The sequence below is a fragment of the Epinephelus fuscoguttatus genome, linkage group LG7 (genome assembly GCF_011397635.1).
Source record: "Epinephelus fuscoguttatus linkage group LG7, E.fuscoguttatus.final_Chr_v1".
Classification (NCBI taxonomy): Eukaryota; Metazoa; Chordata; class Actinopteri; order Perciformes; family Serranidae; genus Epinephelus; species Epinephelus fuscoguttatus.
The window spans coordinates 35,521,697-35,539,814 of record NC_064758.1 but is presented as its reverse complement, the minus strand read 5'-3'; the positions used below and the strand labels follow the sequence as shown (position 1 = coordinate 35,539,814).

Here is an 18,118-nt window from a genome sequence, read left to right as displayed (position 1 = left end):
TGAAAGTTGTGCATTCAAATCCCACCACAACTGTTTGTGTTTTCCTTTTGTCAAACCTCAGAGGACTGCTTCTTTTGTTTTGAATTGCACATATAATAATGATGATGATCCATGAAATGGCTCAACAAAACCCTGAAATATTCTGGTGTACAGATGATCAAAAACAGGAAGTGTTGTTCCATTTTTATATGTTTCAGTTACCCTTATCAGTCTTAATTATTGAACTAGTTCCTCCACGGTCAGGCACCTGAATACGTCTGTGATCTTCTCCATCCATATATTGTCATTAGTCCCTTAGGTTGTAAGAGCAGGGCCTACTGGTTGTTCCACGCTCCAGACTGAAACAAAAGGTGATCATGCCTTTAAAATCGTGGCTCCAACACTACGGAACTCTCTTTTATTAGGTTTACGGTCTGCAGTCTCCTTAGAAAGTTTTTAAAAACAACTGAAGACCCATGTTTTCAAAATGGCCTTTGTCCCACCCTAAATTGTCAGGTGCCTCCCTGGTATGTTTCTGTTTGGGGCCTCAGTAGCCTGTATTTGCTCTATGTTTTACTTTCTCTTTGTTGCCTTGTTTTATTGTTTTAATGAAGCACTTTGTGAATTTAATTTCTGTGAAAGGTGCTATATCAAATACATTTATCTATTATATTTATTTAGGGTTTTTGGAAACTTTTTCTTTTTTTTTACTTTTTGAAGGCTTTTATTGTTTAAAAATGTACACTGCATCTCAGTAATGCTCAATAATAAAATCTTCATTTATTCATCCATTCATTCACTACTTGGCTTTTCATTAATCTTTTCCTGCACGTGCATTGATTTGTTACACACCTGCATTCAACACTGTACAACACTTATGCAGTTACTCTTTTATTTTGAAACTCTCAACCGGAAGTCCAGTGTGACTGACGCTTCCTTCACAGTGATGCGCTCAGAGGAAAAGCCGCACGCATCGCTGCAGTTCAGACGCTCGAGGAGCGAAACCTCTGCGTGTTTCTGCGCCACCACAAAGAAGATTTACCGCCACACTCCCGCATGGATTACCGAGCTGCCGCCGCCGGAACTCGCCTCAGATAAGTAGGAAATAACTCAACCTGTCCGTTTGAACCGATTCCAGATCAGCGCCGAGAGCGGCACATCACCAAAGTACAGCTCACAGGTTTGACACAGCCGACTGAGACTTTGGGGCTGTTGATAATATTCCTTACAGGTGTAGCTCCTGTAGAGGCGACAAGTTTTATCTCCGGTGTGTATGAATCGTGATGTGGGAATAAACAGCATTATTGTTGGATGCAAAAGCCCAGAGCCACGCGCACTTTGGGAACTAATCTGAATGTAAAGCAGTAGGATGTAGTTGTGTCGGAGCAGAGGGGAGGATCTGGACCCGCAGCATGAACTTAGTGAACCACCTCTGCTTACTTTCTGTGCCATAAAGACACATGAAGCCATGGGTTGAAAGCGACCATGATAGACTGCGGGGATACTCAACGTGGGAGGGAGCAGAATTTTCTGTGTTATGTAATGATTGACAGTGTCTGATAATTAGTGGGAGATCTCACACAGCATCACCCCCCCATCACCCCTATCCCCCCTTCCCCTGAATGTCGAGGAAGCTAAAGAGTGTTAGTGTATGTGAGGTGTTTTTAATGAACTACAAGCTGCTCTTGCAGTTAATGAGCAGGATGTCACAGGTCAGTGGATAATTTAATATTCTGCTTATTCCTCTGTTTGTTGTTTTGCTCATGGAGCCATTAAAGAGAGTTTATTACTGATCTTTGATCAGCCTCATTTAGACAAGACTTACCTCTGCCCCCCCTCCATCCAGTCAGTCTGTTTTAATATGCTTTATGAGTTAATATTCATCATCATGGCCCAAACTATCGACTCGCTTCATGCTGATTCGGCATGCTCTTTCAAAATGACTGTGACTTCAGGAGAAGAGACAATCAGCAGCTTCATTTTGAACTTTTATTCTCGGCCCTGTGATATTTTTAACAGCCACTAAGATGCTATAATGCTCGTTTTCACCCTCAGATTTGGGGATATGTAGTCATCCTGCGATCTCAACCTTTTAATCTCTGTGACTTCCTGTTTCTGAGCATCTGAAGCCATTGGTTAATCTTCACTAGAGCCTTCCTCGGTCCCTCCCTCCCCCCCACTCATCAGGGCTGGTGGGGGGGGTGGATCTCGGCCCCACGGGGTCGAAACTGTGGCGGTGGCTGGCGGTGGTCATACCCCCAGAGGCAGGGCTCCCGCCATGGAGACCAGCCCAGAGAGCCCAAACCGGGCCGTGGAGTACCTCCTGGAGCTCAACAACATCATCGAGAGCCAGGCCAAGCTCCTGGAGACCCAGCGGCGGCGCATCGAGGAGCTGGAGGGCCAGCTGGACCGGGTCAGCCAAGAGAACCAGGACCTGAGGCAGGACCGCAGCCCACGGACGCCTGGTTCGGACACTCCCGAGCAGAACCACAACCACAGCCAGCCTCTGTCCCTCCCCATCCATCATGCCAGTGTCAGTGGCGTCAGTGGTGGTGGCAGTGGGAATGGTAGCACTGCAACGGCTCAGGCAACAGCTGCATCAACCTCAACTCCAGGACCCAGCAGGGAGAGGAGGGGCCACACCAGGCTGACCCGAGGTCTCTCCTGCGGCTCCTCCACCACCGAGCGAGACCGGCTTGAGCGCACCGACAGCACAGACACCAACGCCAGCTCCACCCTACGGAGAAAGTAAGTAACACAGAAGCTTCTGTGCATCGTTTCATTGCTGTTCTGTTGCTAGGGCAACAACTTGGATCCTTGTTTACTTCCTGTCAGCATTAACAAACACTCCAACAGGAACTGCACCTGGACCCATTTAGAATTTTCATGTTCTCAAGCTTGAAACTGGTTTGATCTTCCACCAGTGAATGGTGGCTTCATGTCATGATACAGTGATCTCGCCCAGGTTGCTGTGAATCGTAGCGATGACCACAGTGTGTGTAACATCCAGTGTGTGACAGAACATTTACTGTATATGCTAAGCCCACGTAATGACAGGCTGTATGGAGCCACAGCCTTTCTAGTCATCAGAGATAATCCTCACAGTAATGGGTCTAAACCTAAGAAGGGATTTTTTTAATACACCGCCGTGAGGAAATATGCAGGAGGATTATAAGTGGAGTGATAAGTGCTCAAGGTGTCCATTTCATCAAGCTCTGTGTGTGTGTGTGTGTTAGTGCCTGCAGAGGGTTTGATTTGTGTGTTATGATCACAGTCTATTTTCCGAGGTGCGGAGGAGTTGCATCGTAGTATGCTGAGGAAAACTGGAGTCCAGGCAGGAGGGTTATGGGTCTGAACTTTCTGGACCAGCGGAGCCCTTCTGTATGAAAAATCCGCCCACCGTTTGCTAAAAGTGTGTGTTTCTTTTTCCTCTTCACTCTGAACTGTAGAGGCTCGTTGGCTTTGAAGAGATCTTTTTTTTTTACCCCCCCCCAACTCAAGGCTGACCTGAAGTTAGAGTGCTGCAAACACAGCTTTGGCAAACAGCAAGTGCATCTGTCCTCGCTTTTACTTAACCACGCACGCACACACACACACACACACACATACGCACACACACGCACAGTCGGCTTTTGTTCTGGAAGCATTAAGCTTTGTGAGTAGGCAGCAATTCATGTGCAAAAGTACACAGTGAAATATATTGTTGCAGTCTTAGTGACAGAAACCATTTGGTCCTTGTGCATATGATAACGTTTCTTTACAGCAGGGATACTCAACCTGCTTCACCTGGGGGCCACTTTCACAAAATATCAGGAGGCCAGGGGCCAGTCGCAGCAGCTCGGCTCAGGTCAGGTGTATGCAGGGATGGTTTTAGGATTTAAGGACATTCTGGGCTTGGCCTGTGCCTCTGTCGGAGGGTTCAGGGGACCTTTTCCTGGCATTTTATTTTGATGAACAAGCTCTGTTATAATTAGGGATGCACCAATTGTGAAATTGTTGGCTGATATATTCGCCCTTTTGCCCCGGGGAAACAAAATAATCTTCATTACAATCGTCATTTGAATTCATTCTTCTTTTTTACACTGAGCAGAAATTCACTCACACTTGTGTTTGAAAGCACCTTTAAAATGACCTTCTTTCACATGAAAACATTTCTAAATAACTGCTTCAAATGCTATTTTGCTATTTATATAATATCATAATTCCTTCTCTAATAATTATTTGATATTGGTGTAAAAACATCAAAAATTTCTCCTTCCTCAGCTGTGTTTGTTCAAGTTTCTCACCAAAAACTACATTTTACAAGCTCACATTGAACACATCATGAGAATGTTATATTGTACCTTTGCCCAAGAGTCCTTTTTACAGAAGAGCGCTTGAATGCACCACAGTGCAACCTCTGTTAGCTGTTAGTTCTGGCCACTGGCTGCTATCAGCTAACGTTAACTATCCCTTTTCCTTTTCCTACTGATTTCAACATGAATACGAATTTGTTGTTCACAGTGCAGCATTGTGACTACACCAGCCCAAGGATATAATGGCCATGAATCACACAGATGTCTTTTTGAGTTTTATTTCCATCCCTCAATCCTCCGCAGATACTGTGAAAACTACAAAAATACAAAAACATACAAATCTCGTAATTACTTTTAGTGTTTTTCAACAAATGTCCAGTATTTAGACGTGCCCAACAATAGTCTCTCATGTGCATTTTCTGATAGACAGGTCCCAAAACATTAGCACAGCAACAGAAGACATATTGAACTGTCCAAACAGGCTACTTAAACAAATATTATGATCAGATACAAATCAAATAAAGGTGCAAAATGACAATTACCGTGTGCGCCTCTTGAACAATGCAGAATACTATTATTCCGGGGCCGGTATGTACTTCCTGTCCAACCATGGTGGCGCTCTGCTCTGTAGCCATGCTGGCGCTCGTTGCTGCCGCACTGCCTCAGCCCATAATGCAACAGGTACGACTTCCGAACTCTAGTCATGTGATCGAAAAAAACAATACGTTTTTCTTTTAACTTAACGATATCTTTAAAGGTGGTATGTGTTTAATCATTTTAAATTGATCCTTCGCTAAGCCCTGCCCCCCTTAGTTACTGTTGCTAATTTTCAGCGATATCAGTGAGAAATATTCCAAAGGAAATAACATCAAATTTCTGGAAAAACTGTTCGGAGATATCAGAGAGAAGCTGACAGAAAGGTCTTCAGTATGCATTTGAGAGCTACATTCACAATATCATCTGCTGGCAGAGTATAAACCACGAGAACATTAAAATAGAGGGAAAAGCTCACCAGTCGCAATGCAAGTTTTAGGCACCCCACGTCTTGACATTTTATGTGAAGGATAAATATACAGGAACAAAGAATGTTCTTGTACAGCAGGTTAAGTCAATATACGGTTTAAATTTATGTCAGAACGTGTCTCTGTCTAGCAATTAATGTTACTAGTATTTCTTTTGCTCAAATAGCCTACTACACAGTGACTCGACTTAAAGGCGCTGTATGTAAGAATGTGGCCAAAACGGTTACTGCACTCAAATTCAAAATACTGCCGCGAGTTGTGTCCGCCCCCCCTCCCCTACAGATTCGAGGTTGCTGGACAGCGGCACACTGGAGACTGATTTGTTTGCCCACGGACGGCTGCCGTGGCAGGGCAGTGTTGCCGCGTCCGTGATCTTCGGTTTTCCAGCGGACCATTCGAGCAAGTCCGGCTTCTGTGCTGCTAACACTGCTGCCGGGATACAGCTGAGGAGGAGCCAGCTGCTAATGCTATGTACCGGGACACTGCTAATGCTGCTTGCCGTGCTGCTGTAGCTCAGTCGTAACTTTAACTGATGCTGAGACTCTACTGACTGCGTGACTGGTAGACGGTGGTGGGTGGCGCAACAGGCCAAAACACAAATTCAAAACATAAACATGATTTGGGGACTGTAAAAATGTTTTTTAAATGCGAATATTCTGGCTGTACTATTGTTGTCGGTGAGATCAGTATGTTATATGAACATTATTCCTTAGTCTCTGTGACATATTAGGAGGATTTTATGACTATTTGCTTTAGATTTCGTACATATAGCTCCTTTAAAGTTTAAACATAAGTAACTTACTATTAATATTGAGATGTCTTTGTTTTCTAATTTTATCTAAAGTAGCACACAAAGCTAGCGTTAGCTAACGTTAGTTAGCATCTTAAATCTCTCCTTGGGTCTTGGGCTTGGGGAAGGGGAAAAATCCAACACTACCATCGACACTTTTTGGGTATCGGGTGTCGGACTTGCAGGTACCGTATGCACACCGCTTCAGCATATTAGCTTCAGCTGAAAGCTTGACAGACCTCTCGGTTGCTACGCACGGTTGCTAACGTAGGATTGGACAGTGAGTGTTTAAGGGAGAGGCTTAGCGAAGGGTCAATTAAAGTTATCTTTTTAACTTCCCATTTCTTACATTTTTAATCAGTTTAATGAGAATGACTTTAAAGGTTAATGAAATTATGACAGAAAATGAGTTTACTGCGTCCTTTCATCTCAAAGTTGTCCTGGGGAAGATCTCTGTTCATCACAAACATGTTTTCTAGCATCCACGCCATTAGTCTTGAGTCCTGCTTTTTAGTCTGCTTAAAATTGATGTGGCATAACAGAAAAACAGGAAAACATCGGCCATTATCATCGGTGAATGTCATCTTATTTGCAGATGACAGTGGCAGTTAACAAAGTGAACATCGGCTGACACAGATGTTCAACAGATAGATTGGTGCGTCCCTAATATTGATGCTTTTTTATGCACTTTGGCACCTTATTTATATTAAAAGTACAAAAACAATCAATTTATTGTTATTGTGAATTAGAAAATGTTTGGGGGGGCCACGCAACACCTTATCAGGGCGAGGTTTGGCCCACGGGCTGTAAGTTGAGTATCACTGCTCTACATGCAATCATCCCAGCAATTATTACTGGGTTTCGCTCACTATCTGTTTTCTTACGGTCCCAAGCTTCTTGTCAGCGATTGATTCAGACTGTGACCAAATCCCTTATCGATCCCAGTCCTCTGCTGTCTGCCTCTCCGGCCCCCTCCCATCATCCCTGGGGGTGACTTAGTCATTGCACAGAAGCACATATTAGGTATTTATGTAGGTGTTAAGTGCAGCAATGAATTGTAAATGTAGATCTTGCCGATCCTCCCTTGTTAATGGCCTGTGGCGGCTCTGGCTGACTTTGGATCCAGGCTCAGGCAAGCGTATCATATGAAGTGTCACATTTAATAAAGAGTCACCCGCACAGCAGAGCCATATTGTCTCTGTCTGGCTGTGACTCAGCCCGACTCGAAACTGGCCCATTAGCTCAGGTCAGCGACGAAACCCTCTCCTCTGATTATAGATCAGAAACGAACATGGATTCTTTCATCGCCGGCGCCCATGACTCTCTAAATATGGCTCAGATCAGGGGAAGGGACAGAAGGGAGATGTGGGAGAGAGACAGGGAGAGGAAAGAGATGACAAGGGGGAGGAAAGTGAGTGAGCGACCTTACTCAGTGTGCTTCAGTCTAAAAGAGAAAAGGTGGAACACACACACTGATTTGCCATCTGTCAACAGGGTGTGTAAGAGCGGGAGGAGGAGAGGAGAGGAGAGGGGAGGAGAGGAGAAGGGGAGTCCGGGCCAGGGAAGGCAAAGCTGAGAGAGCTTGCCTTTGTTTTGTCCAATTAGTTTTTGTTCCTCCAGCGGGAGTCCTCATCTCTCTCTCTGACATATTAAAGTCTCACATAACCCTCAATTTTGATTTTGAACAAAGAAACCGAATAAGAAACTCAATAAACTGTCCCCATTTTTTTTTACCCGTGCGTGCAGCAACTGCATCAAAACAAAGCCCTCTCCTCTTCTTTCTCCCAGCGGCACACCATAAAACAGCTGTCCCGAATGCTACCCTCATTTTTCCTTTCTGTTAATGGCAGTGTGAAACAATGTGAGTCGGAGGCCTTAAGGGCGAGGAGATTTTTGACGTCAAGTCCCTCCTCCAAGAAGCAGCAGGGTTGAGGGTATTGCCAGAGCTCACTGTGAGTGCGGCAGATGTTTTTTTTTATTCTTTGCTGTTGTTATTTTTGGAGAGGTCATGCAAGTGGATGAGCCTGTGTGAGTGTGAGAGCGAGTGTGTCTTTATGTAATGTATGTGCTGGTCAAAAAAAAATGTGTGAAAGAGGGTGGGAAGTACACGCAGAGTGCATGAGAGATTAATTAGTGTGACCAGAGTATAATTACGACTGGCCCAGGGGTGATAATTACTGCTGTGCGTATATATGTGTGTCTTTTTTTTTGTTTTGCAAGTGTGTTCATGTGCACCGTATCACCTGGGATGTCCATTATTAGACAGCTAATGTGACCCCGCAGTCTGCCATACAGGCTGCCTTGTTACGATGATGTGACAGTCCTCGCTGCATGGGCGAGAGATTGTGTCCTTCATTATGTTCCGCGTACATGCAGCTGTCCTCATATGATGAGAGGCAGGGGCAGCCAGAGGTCTTGGTGACAGCCCCGGCGGTGCCGATACTCAGAGCAGCATTATTATATAACGACAAAAATAAAGAGGAGCCGAGCTATCTTATTCTCTTCTTCACTTCCCTCTCATTGTCACAACGGGAGTGTTCATAAGCTCCAAAGAGCCCTGTGAAGGTGCTTGTGTCTCCGCTCTGCTCCATCGACCCCCCTCCATCCCTCCATCCATCTCCCTCTCCACGCAGGGCATTGTCGGCAATGTGCTCCACTCTCCCTGACATTAATTCTGTTTGGGGAATATGGAGTTTTGTTTCACAAGGAGCCTAATTTGCTAATTTTGTGTGGCTCCACCACCCATAACTCTCATCCCCTTTACAACCCCCACTCCACTCCCTCACCCTCTTTCTCCCTGTCTCTCCCTTTCTAACTCTCTCTCACATACCCACGTACACACACTCACTCTCTCCCCCTCGCTGTTTCTGTTTCCCACTGCTGCAGATATGACTCAGAGAAGCTGCAGAAATTACTTTTGTGCTATTCTCTATCTCTTCCCCTCGCTCTTATTCCTGCTATCAACTGAAGCACACTCATTGTTCCAGATTAGTTCGGCTGCATCTCCTTTCTTCATAAGGAGCTCGTGGTACGTGGTAATTCTGACCAGCATCTTTACCTCCCATAGTAGCAAAGATGCAACTTGGAGAAATGAACCAGCCCCAGGCTATTGTGTGGGTAAGCTCAGCTGTACTGACCTGCTCCAAACAGTCTGTGTGATGTGATGGGAGGTAATCTATCCTCTCTGGACTCACCACCACTTTCTAGAAGGGATAGAGCGCTGTTTTTCTCAAGCACCCAATCTCACTCTCCTTTTTATATATTGTCTATTTCAGGATACGTTGTGAATTAAACAATGTTTAATTCTGGCCAGGATTAGAATATCGCTAACGGTGCTAATGATTACTGTGATGCAGCGTAGCTTGACGTAAATTTAAATGATGGATGTGTGTGTGTGTGGGAGGCAAGTGTACGTGGGTGGTGTTTTTTTGCCTTCTCCTCGCCACGAGTGCACTGAGTGCTCATGGCTTCATACTGTGTGTGCAAATATATTAAAAAAAATGTTTTTCATTTGTATTTAGTCATATGTTACTCAGGATTTATGAGGATACACATTTTTAAGTGGCCCAATAAAAAGTTCCCACAGTAGACTGACTAATGGCCTCGGCTCTCTGTGCAGTTGGTCGTATTCATCACAGTGAGGCACTCAGATTTCACACTTAATGCGCAAACTCTGTTTTTTGTTAACATGCATATTACATGTAAAAGCAGAGGGATTCAAAGGCTTTAGAGTTGGATTTAATATGTTTCGGCGCTGCCACGTTTCATCTATTTTCAACCGTTTCTTGGCAGCATATACAGCCTTGTAGTTTCATTGCACAGAAATGACTATGTGGCGACAGAAGCAGCGGATATATCGCGTCAGCAGACAAACAGACGGGCTGTGTGAGAACAAATACTCCTGGGAGATTGTTCAGTTTACCATCTACAGTAGGAACTTAAAGGAATACTGCGCCCACAAAATGATCATTTGTATAACAATTACTCACTCTGTGTTATGTTGAATGCATCAAGAAAAATTTGTACTTCTCGCATACCTCCGCAACAGGCGAAGAATCCAAAAACAGAGGAAAATAACCTCCTGGCTAAGCCCCGCCTCTTTGTTGTTAGCCGCTGACAGTCTGTCAAGCTGTCAGAGTGAGCATCAGGCCCACACTGCCACTAACTGCACTCCCTGAAGAAATAGTACTTATATCTAGGATGTCAATCTGACTCAGCAGCAAGAACAAGCTAAAAATATGAAGACAGAATCTAATTGAACGATGTTCTTACAAAGCAGGGTAGCTCTTAATTTACTGCTACGATCATTAAAAACAAAGTAGAATGTGTATACAGTCAGTATAGCTTCAGTAGCCTAGCTAGCGTAGCACAGAGCTGCTAACTTAGCTCCGTACACTTCTTCCTAACTGGACGCGATACAAACCAGCGAACATCAGGTTGTTTCTGTTTTCCAATGAAGATCTCCTAACCTGCTCCATACATCAGCAACGTGTCTCTTGCTTGAAAGATTGCTCGACCTGGCTCTATTTTGGCAAAGCAAGCGAGCTGTTGCTCATTGCTCAATTGGCTCCCTGAATGTTGTCGTCACTTGTAATTTGTCTGGACTTTTTTTTTTTTGCCTTTCATCTGCCAGAGTGGCTGGTGCGGCAAAGTCTGCGCCGTAGCCCATGCATGTGGCCTATGCCATTGTTAGCATTTATACTTGTGCGGTGGTGTGGCTGTGTCACTCTGCAGTTACACCTCCAAAACACTAGTTGGCGACAGGTTTCTGTGAAGTGCTGTAAAGTTTAGCTGATTAAAAACACACATTAAACACACATTAAACACACGTTAAACATGGCTAGTGACAATTTCAAACACAAGTACACAAATCAGCTTCACTATAACTTGCAGCATTCAGAGACAAAGCATTTGTCTTTACCTGGAAACATTTTCCCCACAAATGCAACATGCTAATGTTTTTAGCACAAGCCTATGGCACTTTGTATTGTATATATTAGCCTAGCAGCTAGCGGACTTCTTTCTACTCATATGAAGCCAGAGGCAAAAGCAACATTTAACAAAGGTAACGTTATAAACTTCGGCTCTATTACAACTCACAAGGTTCACTGACAAAACAACCGTCTTGTACTAAACACACCCAAATATAACATGCTAACGTTGTTAACGTCTAAGGCATTTTACATTGCATAAATTAGCGACGAGTAAAGACGAGTAGAGATTTCCTCTACCAATATGAAGCCAGGATAAATCACTCCCAAGACTTTAAATCCTATTTTGTGGAGGCTTTATTGTCTTCACAATTTGTTGTGTCTTATCTCTGAAATTTAAGTAAATAAAAGCTTCGTTTCCACTGAGGGAAATGGTTTCAGCTTACAAAAATAGACAGGAGGTCTGCGTCGGTGCATCGCATACTGGGAAGGTGAACGTTAGGCTATGGCTCAGGCTGTATGCCAACGCAGAGCCTACAGCGTAGGTATGCCTTCAAGTCGACACAGAAGTATAAATTCCACCTTAACGAGAGGTCAGTTCTTGATGAACTGAAGCAAAGGAGGACAGCTGTAACAGCAAAACTACATCAAAACATCTGCTCAAAACTCTTACACAACTCGTGCAGTATATTAAAGTCTTATTTATTCAGTTGTTTGGTCAGTATGTCCCAAACACATGCGCTTTTGCTGAAACATTACTATTTAAAACACTTCCCACAAACAGTGTCATGTATGGACAAGAAACGTGCTTGTGTAAGCGAGTGCGCTTGAACTGTGCTTAATGGCATATATGAGCAGAGTTTATTCATTTGAAATAGTATGGTTAGCAGAAATGCATATGTTTGGGAAGTACTGAGCATACGACTGGTTAAATTAGACTTGGAATATATTGCACGAGTTGTGTGAGAGTTTGTAAACTGATGTTTAGATAGAGTTTTGCTGGTGTTAAACGCTGTCCTCCTTTACTTGAATTCATCAAGAATTTTCTCTGTTTTTGGATTCTTCGTTCACCGAGAAGGCATTGTTAGAAAAATAAAGTTTTCTTTACCAGGTCGTGGTTGTAGGAACAAAATTAATCATTACCATATAAAGAAGTAGTATTCTGCTTCCTTGTGTGTTTAAGGCTTCATTGTACCTGAAGTAAACTGTGTCCTTGGGGAGATTTTATTTGTGTATGAGAAGCTTTCTTTGTAGCTGTTCTCATGGCAGCTATCAGTTAACTGGAGGCCTCGCTTTTGCTCTACACTTCCAGGTTTTCATTATATTATGTGACTGAATCTGTGACTCTTTGTCAGACCTACTGAGGACACACCAGGTGTCGGAGCTCTGACCTTTCAGCTAAAATGGATTGGCTCTGTTATAACTCTTATTATTCTGTAACACAGGGTGAGTAATTGATATTTAAATTCCGTTTTGTGGGTGAAATTTTCCTTTAACAGTCTCAAGCTGCAAACTGTTACACCCCTAGACACATGACCTCTCCTTACGTACTTGCCTTCTCAATACCATCGATATCATCACATCAGACTGTCTTGAAATAGTAAGGAGAGGAGTGAATAGATAGCTGTGATGTAAAGTTTTTCACAGGAAGTGAAATGTTCTTGGACCGGGAGCGCAGTGAGAGATATAGTTGCTGTGGAAACTGTTAAGCTGTCCTCGAGGCACTTACAATATTGCATTTCCATCCTCCCTCCACCTCCAACTTACCTCACCTATCCAGGGGTGGGAGGGGCGGAGGAGGAGGGGAGAGAGGGTAGCTAAATGTCCAAATCATGACCCCCCCGTGATCCTAAGCTTTGTTTTAAATGTCAGCTGTGCACAGATAACAGTGTCCGAACAACAGCCGTGGTAAATTAGCGCAGAGATTAGCGGTCGTGCTTTGTCATTAGCGAGCAGGGCAGAGCGCTGAGCCTTCTCTCCATTCATCAGTGTGTTAAACATCACTGTGCATCTAATCATGCATCATACCCCCCACCCTCAAAACGCCCTCCTCCTCCTCCTCCCTGGTGTAGTATGTGCAGGTTTCCACATCACATCGCTCCCTCTGGCATGTCAGCATCTGATCGACACAGGTGCATTTCTATATCCCTCTCCCAGCTGTTACTATTTACTTTATTGGTTGTCTTTCCAGTTCAAATGCAGATAAGTGGCACTTTTGAGGCGGGATGTTTGTCAAACACTCATGCACACGTTCTGTGGAGCAGAATAGGGAGACTGGTTACCGTGGGAACGCTGTGAGCTCTTCTGTGAAGAACTCTGTGGGCGAGAGACACAGAATAGAGAGATGGAGAGAAGTGAAGAGAAGAGAGGGTAGGAGTGGGAGCAGGAGCAGGGTGAAAGACAGAAACAGGATTGAATGACGGCTTGATGGGGATGGATGAGACATATTGAAGACAGATGAGCGCTGCGACGTTTTATTTATCATGCGTCTCATTGAAAAGTTGGGATGTGGCTCCTCTGGCCGGCAACCGCTGACAATTAGTGACGCTTTATGACCGAGATCTGTTTCAGACTTTGCAGAATATCCCTCCGGTGATCTGCAGGGATATCGTTTCCTTGAATTACTCCCTCTGTGTTTCCCACATCACATTTGAAAGAAGCCTAATTGTTCTTCATTGGATGAATCATATCCAGTGAAAATCAAACACACACCTATTCACACATGTGCACGCAAACTCACAGGGCACAGCAGGTGCCTGGTGTGCGTAGTTGAGTCGTATAACTGTAACTGTGCCCCTCCTTGTCAGTGCTTTCGCCTGGCACTCAACGCCAAACGCCCACACAGGCAGTCCGCACTGTTGCCAAGCAGCAGGAGACTCAAGCTCACAGTGGAAAGTGGGAGGGGGGGGTTGGATGTGGAAGAGCTGGTGGAAGGGGAGATGGGGTGGTGGGGTGTATGAAAACATACTTAACTTTAGGCTACAACGCAGCGTGTGTGGTTATCAAACGTCTCTGTTTGTCAGCAGGAGTCAGGCGGGTCACATGCTGGAGGTGGGATGACGCAGTGCGCTCCCACACTCTTATTTCATAGACAATGGCAAAAAGAAACAAAAAAAAAATACAATGGTGAAAGCACAGTTTGAAGTGGGTCGCACCATGGTGGAATTGGACCGAGATTTTTAAACTAAACCCCCAGAAAAGCCACGTGGATGTAAATAAAAGTGCTCTCTGACAGAACAGTTGTTGTGGCGTGGAACCGCACAGAAAAAGTCTGCCACAACAGGGCAGGTGATGTCTTCCTGTGATCGCAGCATGTGAGCCTTTGCTCCCACTCTCCTCGCTCGTCTATACATAGACTCACCTACGCGCTGACACCCCCATGCCACCGCGCAGGTTTGAGGAAACACTGATTCCAGAAACACCATCACTCCACATCCTGTTTCCATTTCACATCCCTCCTCCCCTCTCGGTCCTTCTTCCCTCCATCCCTCCTCTCTTGATTATTTTCACCCTTGCCCTCCTCCGTATTCAACCTCTCCCACTCTCACGTAGCTCGCTCTCCTCCCACTCTTCTTCCTGCCTCCAGCCTCTGTCAACTCGCTGCTTTAAATACACGCCACCTCACATTCTCACAATGTACCACTTTTTCTTTTAGCCTTCCTGTGTCCTCTCTGCACAATAACATCACAAACGTCTTTCGACCTGTTGTTGATTCATATTTGGATCTCTAATCTTTATCGTCTTGTGATTCTGCATGTGCCTGGTAATGACAGAGAGAGATAGATGTGCACATACTAATAGTGTGTGTGGGTAGTATGTGTTTTTTGTTTTTCTATGGAGGTGTAGAAGAAGGAGGAGGGCGATTGGGGCATTGTCTGTTTTTTTTATGGCACTGAGGGATTCAGGCATAACTGCTCATAAAGCAGAAATCAGATCCTAGATGAGCCTGTCAACAATCGCCACACTGGGGGATGCTCTAACGGGAGGCATTAGTTACTGCTGGTAAAATACAAATCTTGGCAGTGCAAGACCGCACAGTGTGTACGAGCATGACTCAGGCTCACGTAACAGCACCTCTGCCTCTCTTCACATCTCCATCCAAAGCTGAGCGGGTCATTGGGTTCAGTTGTTTTGGAATATTTAGTCCCTCTGTGTGAAAGAGACCTAATACAGAACAAATTAACAACACGCAGGTCACCCACATCTTGTCAGGATAATCAACAATATATTAATCAGTGCTGGTAATTAAGCCTGAAACTCGTCCTCTCAAGGCGCCAGCTTGTAACCTCTGTGTAATCTTTATAAATAGGAACGAACAAGGCGCTCCTGTTCCAGTTAAAATAGCCACTGACAGCTTATTCTCATTTAATTGGAACTTTTTATCATTTGCGCTAAGCAAACGAGCACTCCGCCTACATGATTACATCCTTAAACACTCTCATTTTTACCACTCTGTGTTTAGAAACCCCTGAACTCTTGCCAGCAGCCCTGTTCACTGTACCAGACTACTTTGACCCTGCCAGCATTCAAGAGGCAAGAGTCAATTTTAAATCCTGTCAAACATGGATTGTGTTTCAGTTTACCTGATCAGTAGGATTAAAGGATAAGGCTGGTGATACTCTGTGCTTTTGTTCTTTTTAACAAATCCCTTGAAAAGGTCAAAACCAACAGTGCGTTATTCTTTCTCTCAGTATTTTCAGCTTCGCTGTCTGTGGCTCTCAGGTCTGAGTCCAGCTGTTGATACAGGAGAGGAATCTTAAAACCTGTAATAACCGATTTCTTTCAGCCACTTGGGGGCAGCTAAAACAAGCTTTAGGATCATACATGTTTTTGAGGTTTCAATTGGAACATGTTTACATGCTTTAGTGGTCAAAAAACACTTTTTTGCTTATAGTGTCTGTACAGGAATACCTGTATTCACCCTCTGTCTGAAACAGTCCGTTTTAGCACCTGTCTCTTTAAGACCCCCTCCCAAAAAAGCCCAGCCTGCTCTGATCGGTTCAGCCTTTCCGGGTCTTCCATATCTCTGCATCTGTTCATCATCATTGCCACTTGGGGAAGTGACTGTTACTGAAAATAGAAGCACTTACTACCCTGAAAATTAGCCAGTGAAAGCTTAGAAACCTAGTATTCACACCTGGACATGTTCCATCAGAAATATAATCTGAAATCTGTGAGAAATTAACAACATCAGCAACCAAGATTACATGTTTCCATGACGTTAGCATGTAGCTACATGTAGCAGTGTACTTGCAGCTGATGAATGACTGTAACAGAGAATAGCAGCACTTTCTACTGTAAAAAAAACACAAATAAAAACTTCTTAACCAAAATCCTTACAACTGGATATGTTCTAGCAGGATTATGATCCAATAATGGGGAGAAATAAACAACCTCTACAATCAGTATTACACGTTTCCTGGATATTAGCATAACAGTTCTCAGCGGGCCAAAGAAATCACAACCCAAACCAAACCGACCTGGCTTTCAATTTGAGTCCTGAACCCAGCGAGTCTGAGATCATCACATAAAATGCTGAGCCCAAGCCCGACCAAACGTGACCCCTCCAAAAAGCACTAGTCGGCTTCTAATGCCCAGGACACACGAGCCATGTGCCGGCACAAGCCATGCATGTCTAGCAGGAAATTGAGCAGCTTGGTGGATCACGATCACTGGTCAGTCAACGCACATTTACGGCCCAAGTCCTGTCCACAAATTTGCAAATCCTAGGATGATGAAGGAATAACCTGCCCTACTCTTCCTATGATTAGCTAGTACTAGTTGCTGTCATAGGTTGGATTGATTAGGTTTAGGCAACAGGAGTGGGGTTTGTTAAGGTCTGCGTAAGAATGTAAGGGTAAACCAATCAGAGGCAGAGTAGGGCAGGCCATTCCTTCACCATCCTATGATACGCAAATTTGCACCTGGTCCAGCCCGTCAGGCTTTTTGGGACCTGTCAAGTTCTGGTTCAGATTGAGAACTCTATTAGCATGTAGCTACATGTAGCAGTGTACTTGTGGCCGGGCACTGACGGTAACAAAGTATAGCAGTACTTTCTACCATGAAAAATCACTAATAAATGCTTGTAAACCAAAATATTCACAACTGGATATGTTCCAGCAGGAATGTGATCAGAAACTGGGGAGAAATTGACAACATTGCCAACCAAGATTACACGTTTACCCAGAGTTAGCATTAGGCTACATGTAGCAGCGAAGGCTACGTAATATAAACAGTTGCAGTAGCGTGCCTGGAGCTGTGAAAACAAATTTCTGGAGTCTGGAAAGTAGAAAAATGTTGGAAACAGAGTATTATAAAGGTTTGACTGAGGTTTTTGCTCACAGGGATTACTTTTACATACATTTACCTCATTATTAGAAGCTTTTGCCACTTATAGTATAAACATCCGACGTATCATATATATATATGACAGAAAATAAGTAAAAGCATATTAGGTCTCCTTTAAATTAACTATTTCCAGCAGCTATGAATCAACATTATCAGTCCTTTGGAGTCATGTTTGTGTCCTCCTGATGAATGTAAGTCTATTATTCACTCTCTTTTAGTGCTGTTTTTGGGCTCTACCAACTCCTGAGGAAAATATCTGGCTCCTTAGCTGCTAAATTCTCCACTATATTCACCAGCTAGTTGCTAGCTGTGACTCTCTGTTGTTTGGTGCTGAGCAGGTGGTGTACAGTGGGATTTTAGAGCTTCTTTTTTTTCTTGAAAACAGCTGCCTGCTGCAAATGAACGACACTACGAGAGTGATGAGAGTGAACCAAAACAGTAAAGTTGTGGGCCAAACAGCTGAACAATGAGCTGAGAATCAATTTAAAGCTCAGTAAAGCCAAAGGAAGCGGCAGATTTGAGCGATGATCTGTTGTAAGTTCATCATGACGAGCGACCCCTTTCATCTTGTAACTCTGTTTTCACATTGTTGTCTCATACGTAGTTATTATGAAGACATTGTTTACAGCCACTTCAAGTACATCATTTAAGTTTTATAAAAGGCTCAGTAATTTCCTTAAACAGCTGTGCACTGTAGTTGTTAGCAGATGTTACCAAACAGGAGGAAAACTGTATTTATTTTAATACTGTATT

General features: G+C 44.0%; 1 protein-coding gene across 2 annotated transcripts in view; it reads left to right on the top strand.

Moving 5' to 3' along the window:
- Positions 1–935: 935 nt before the first annotated feature.
- iqsec2b (IQ motif and Sec7 domain ArfGEF 2b) overlaps positions 936–18,118 on the top strand; it is a 41,518-nt gene continuing 24,335 nt past the window's right edge. For both annotated transcript variants that reach the window (XM_049580670.1, XM_049580672.1), the window contains exon 1: positions 936–2,727. In XM_049580670.1, the coding sequence (XP_049436627.1) occupies positions 2,258–2,727 (470 nt within the window). In that variant the 5' untranslated portion in view covers positions 936–2,257. The remainder of the gene's footprint in view (positions 2,728–18,118) is intronic.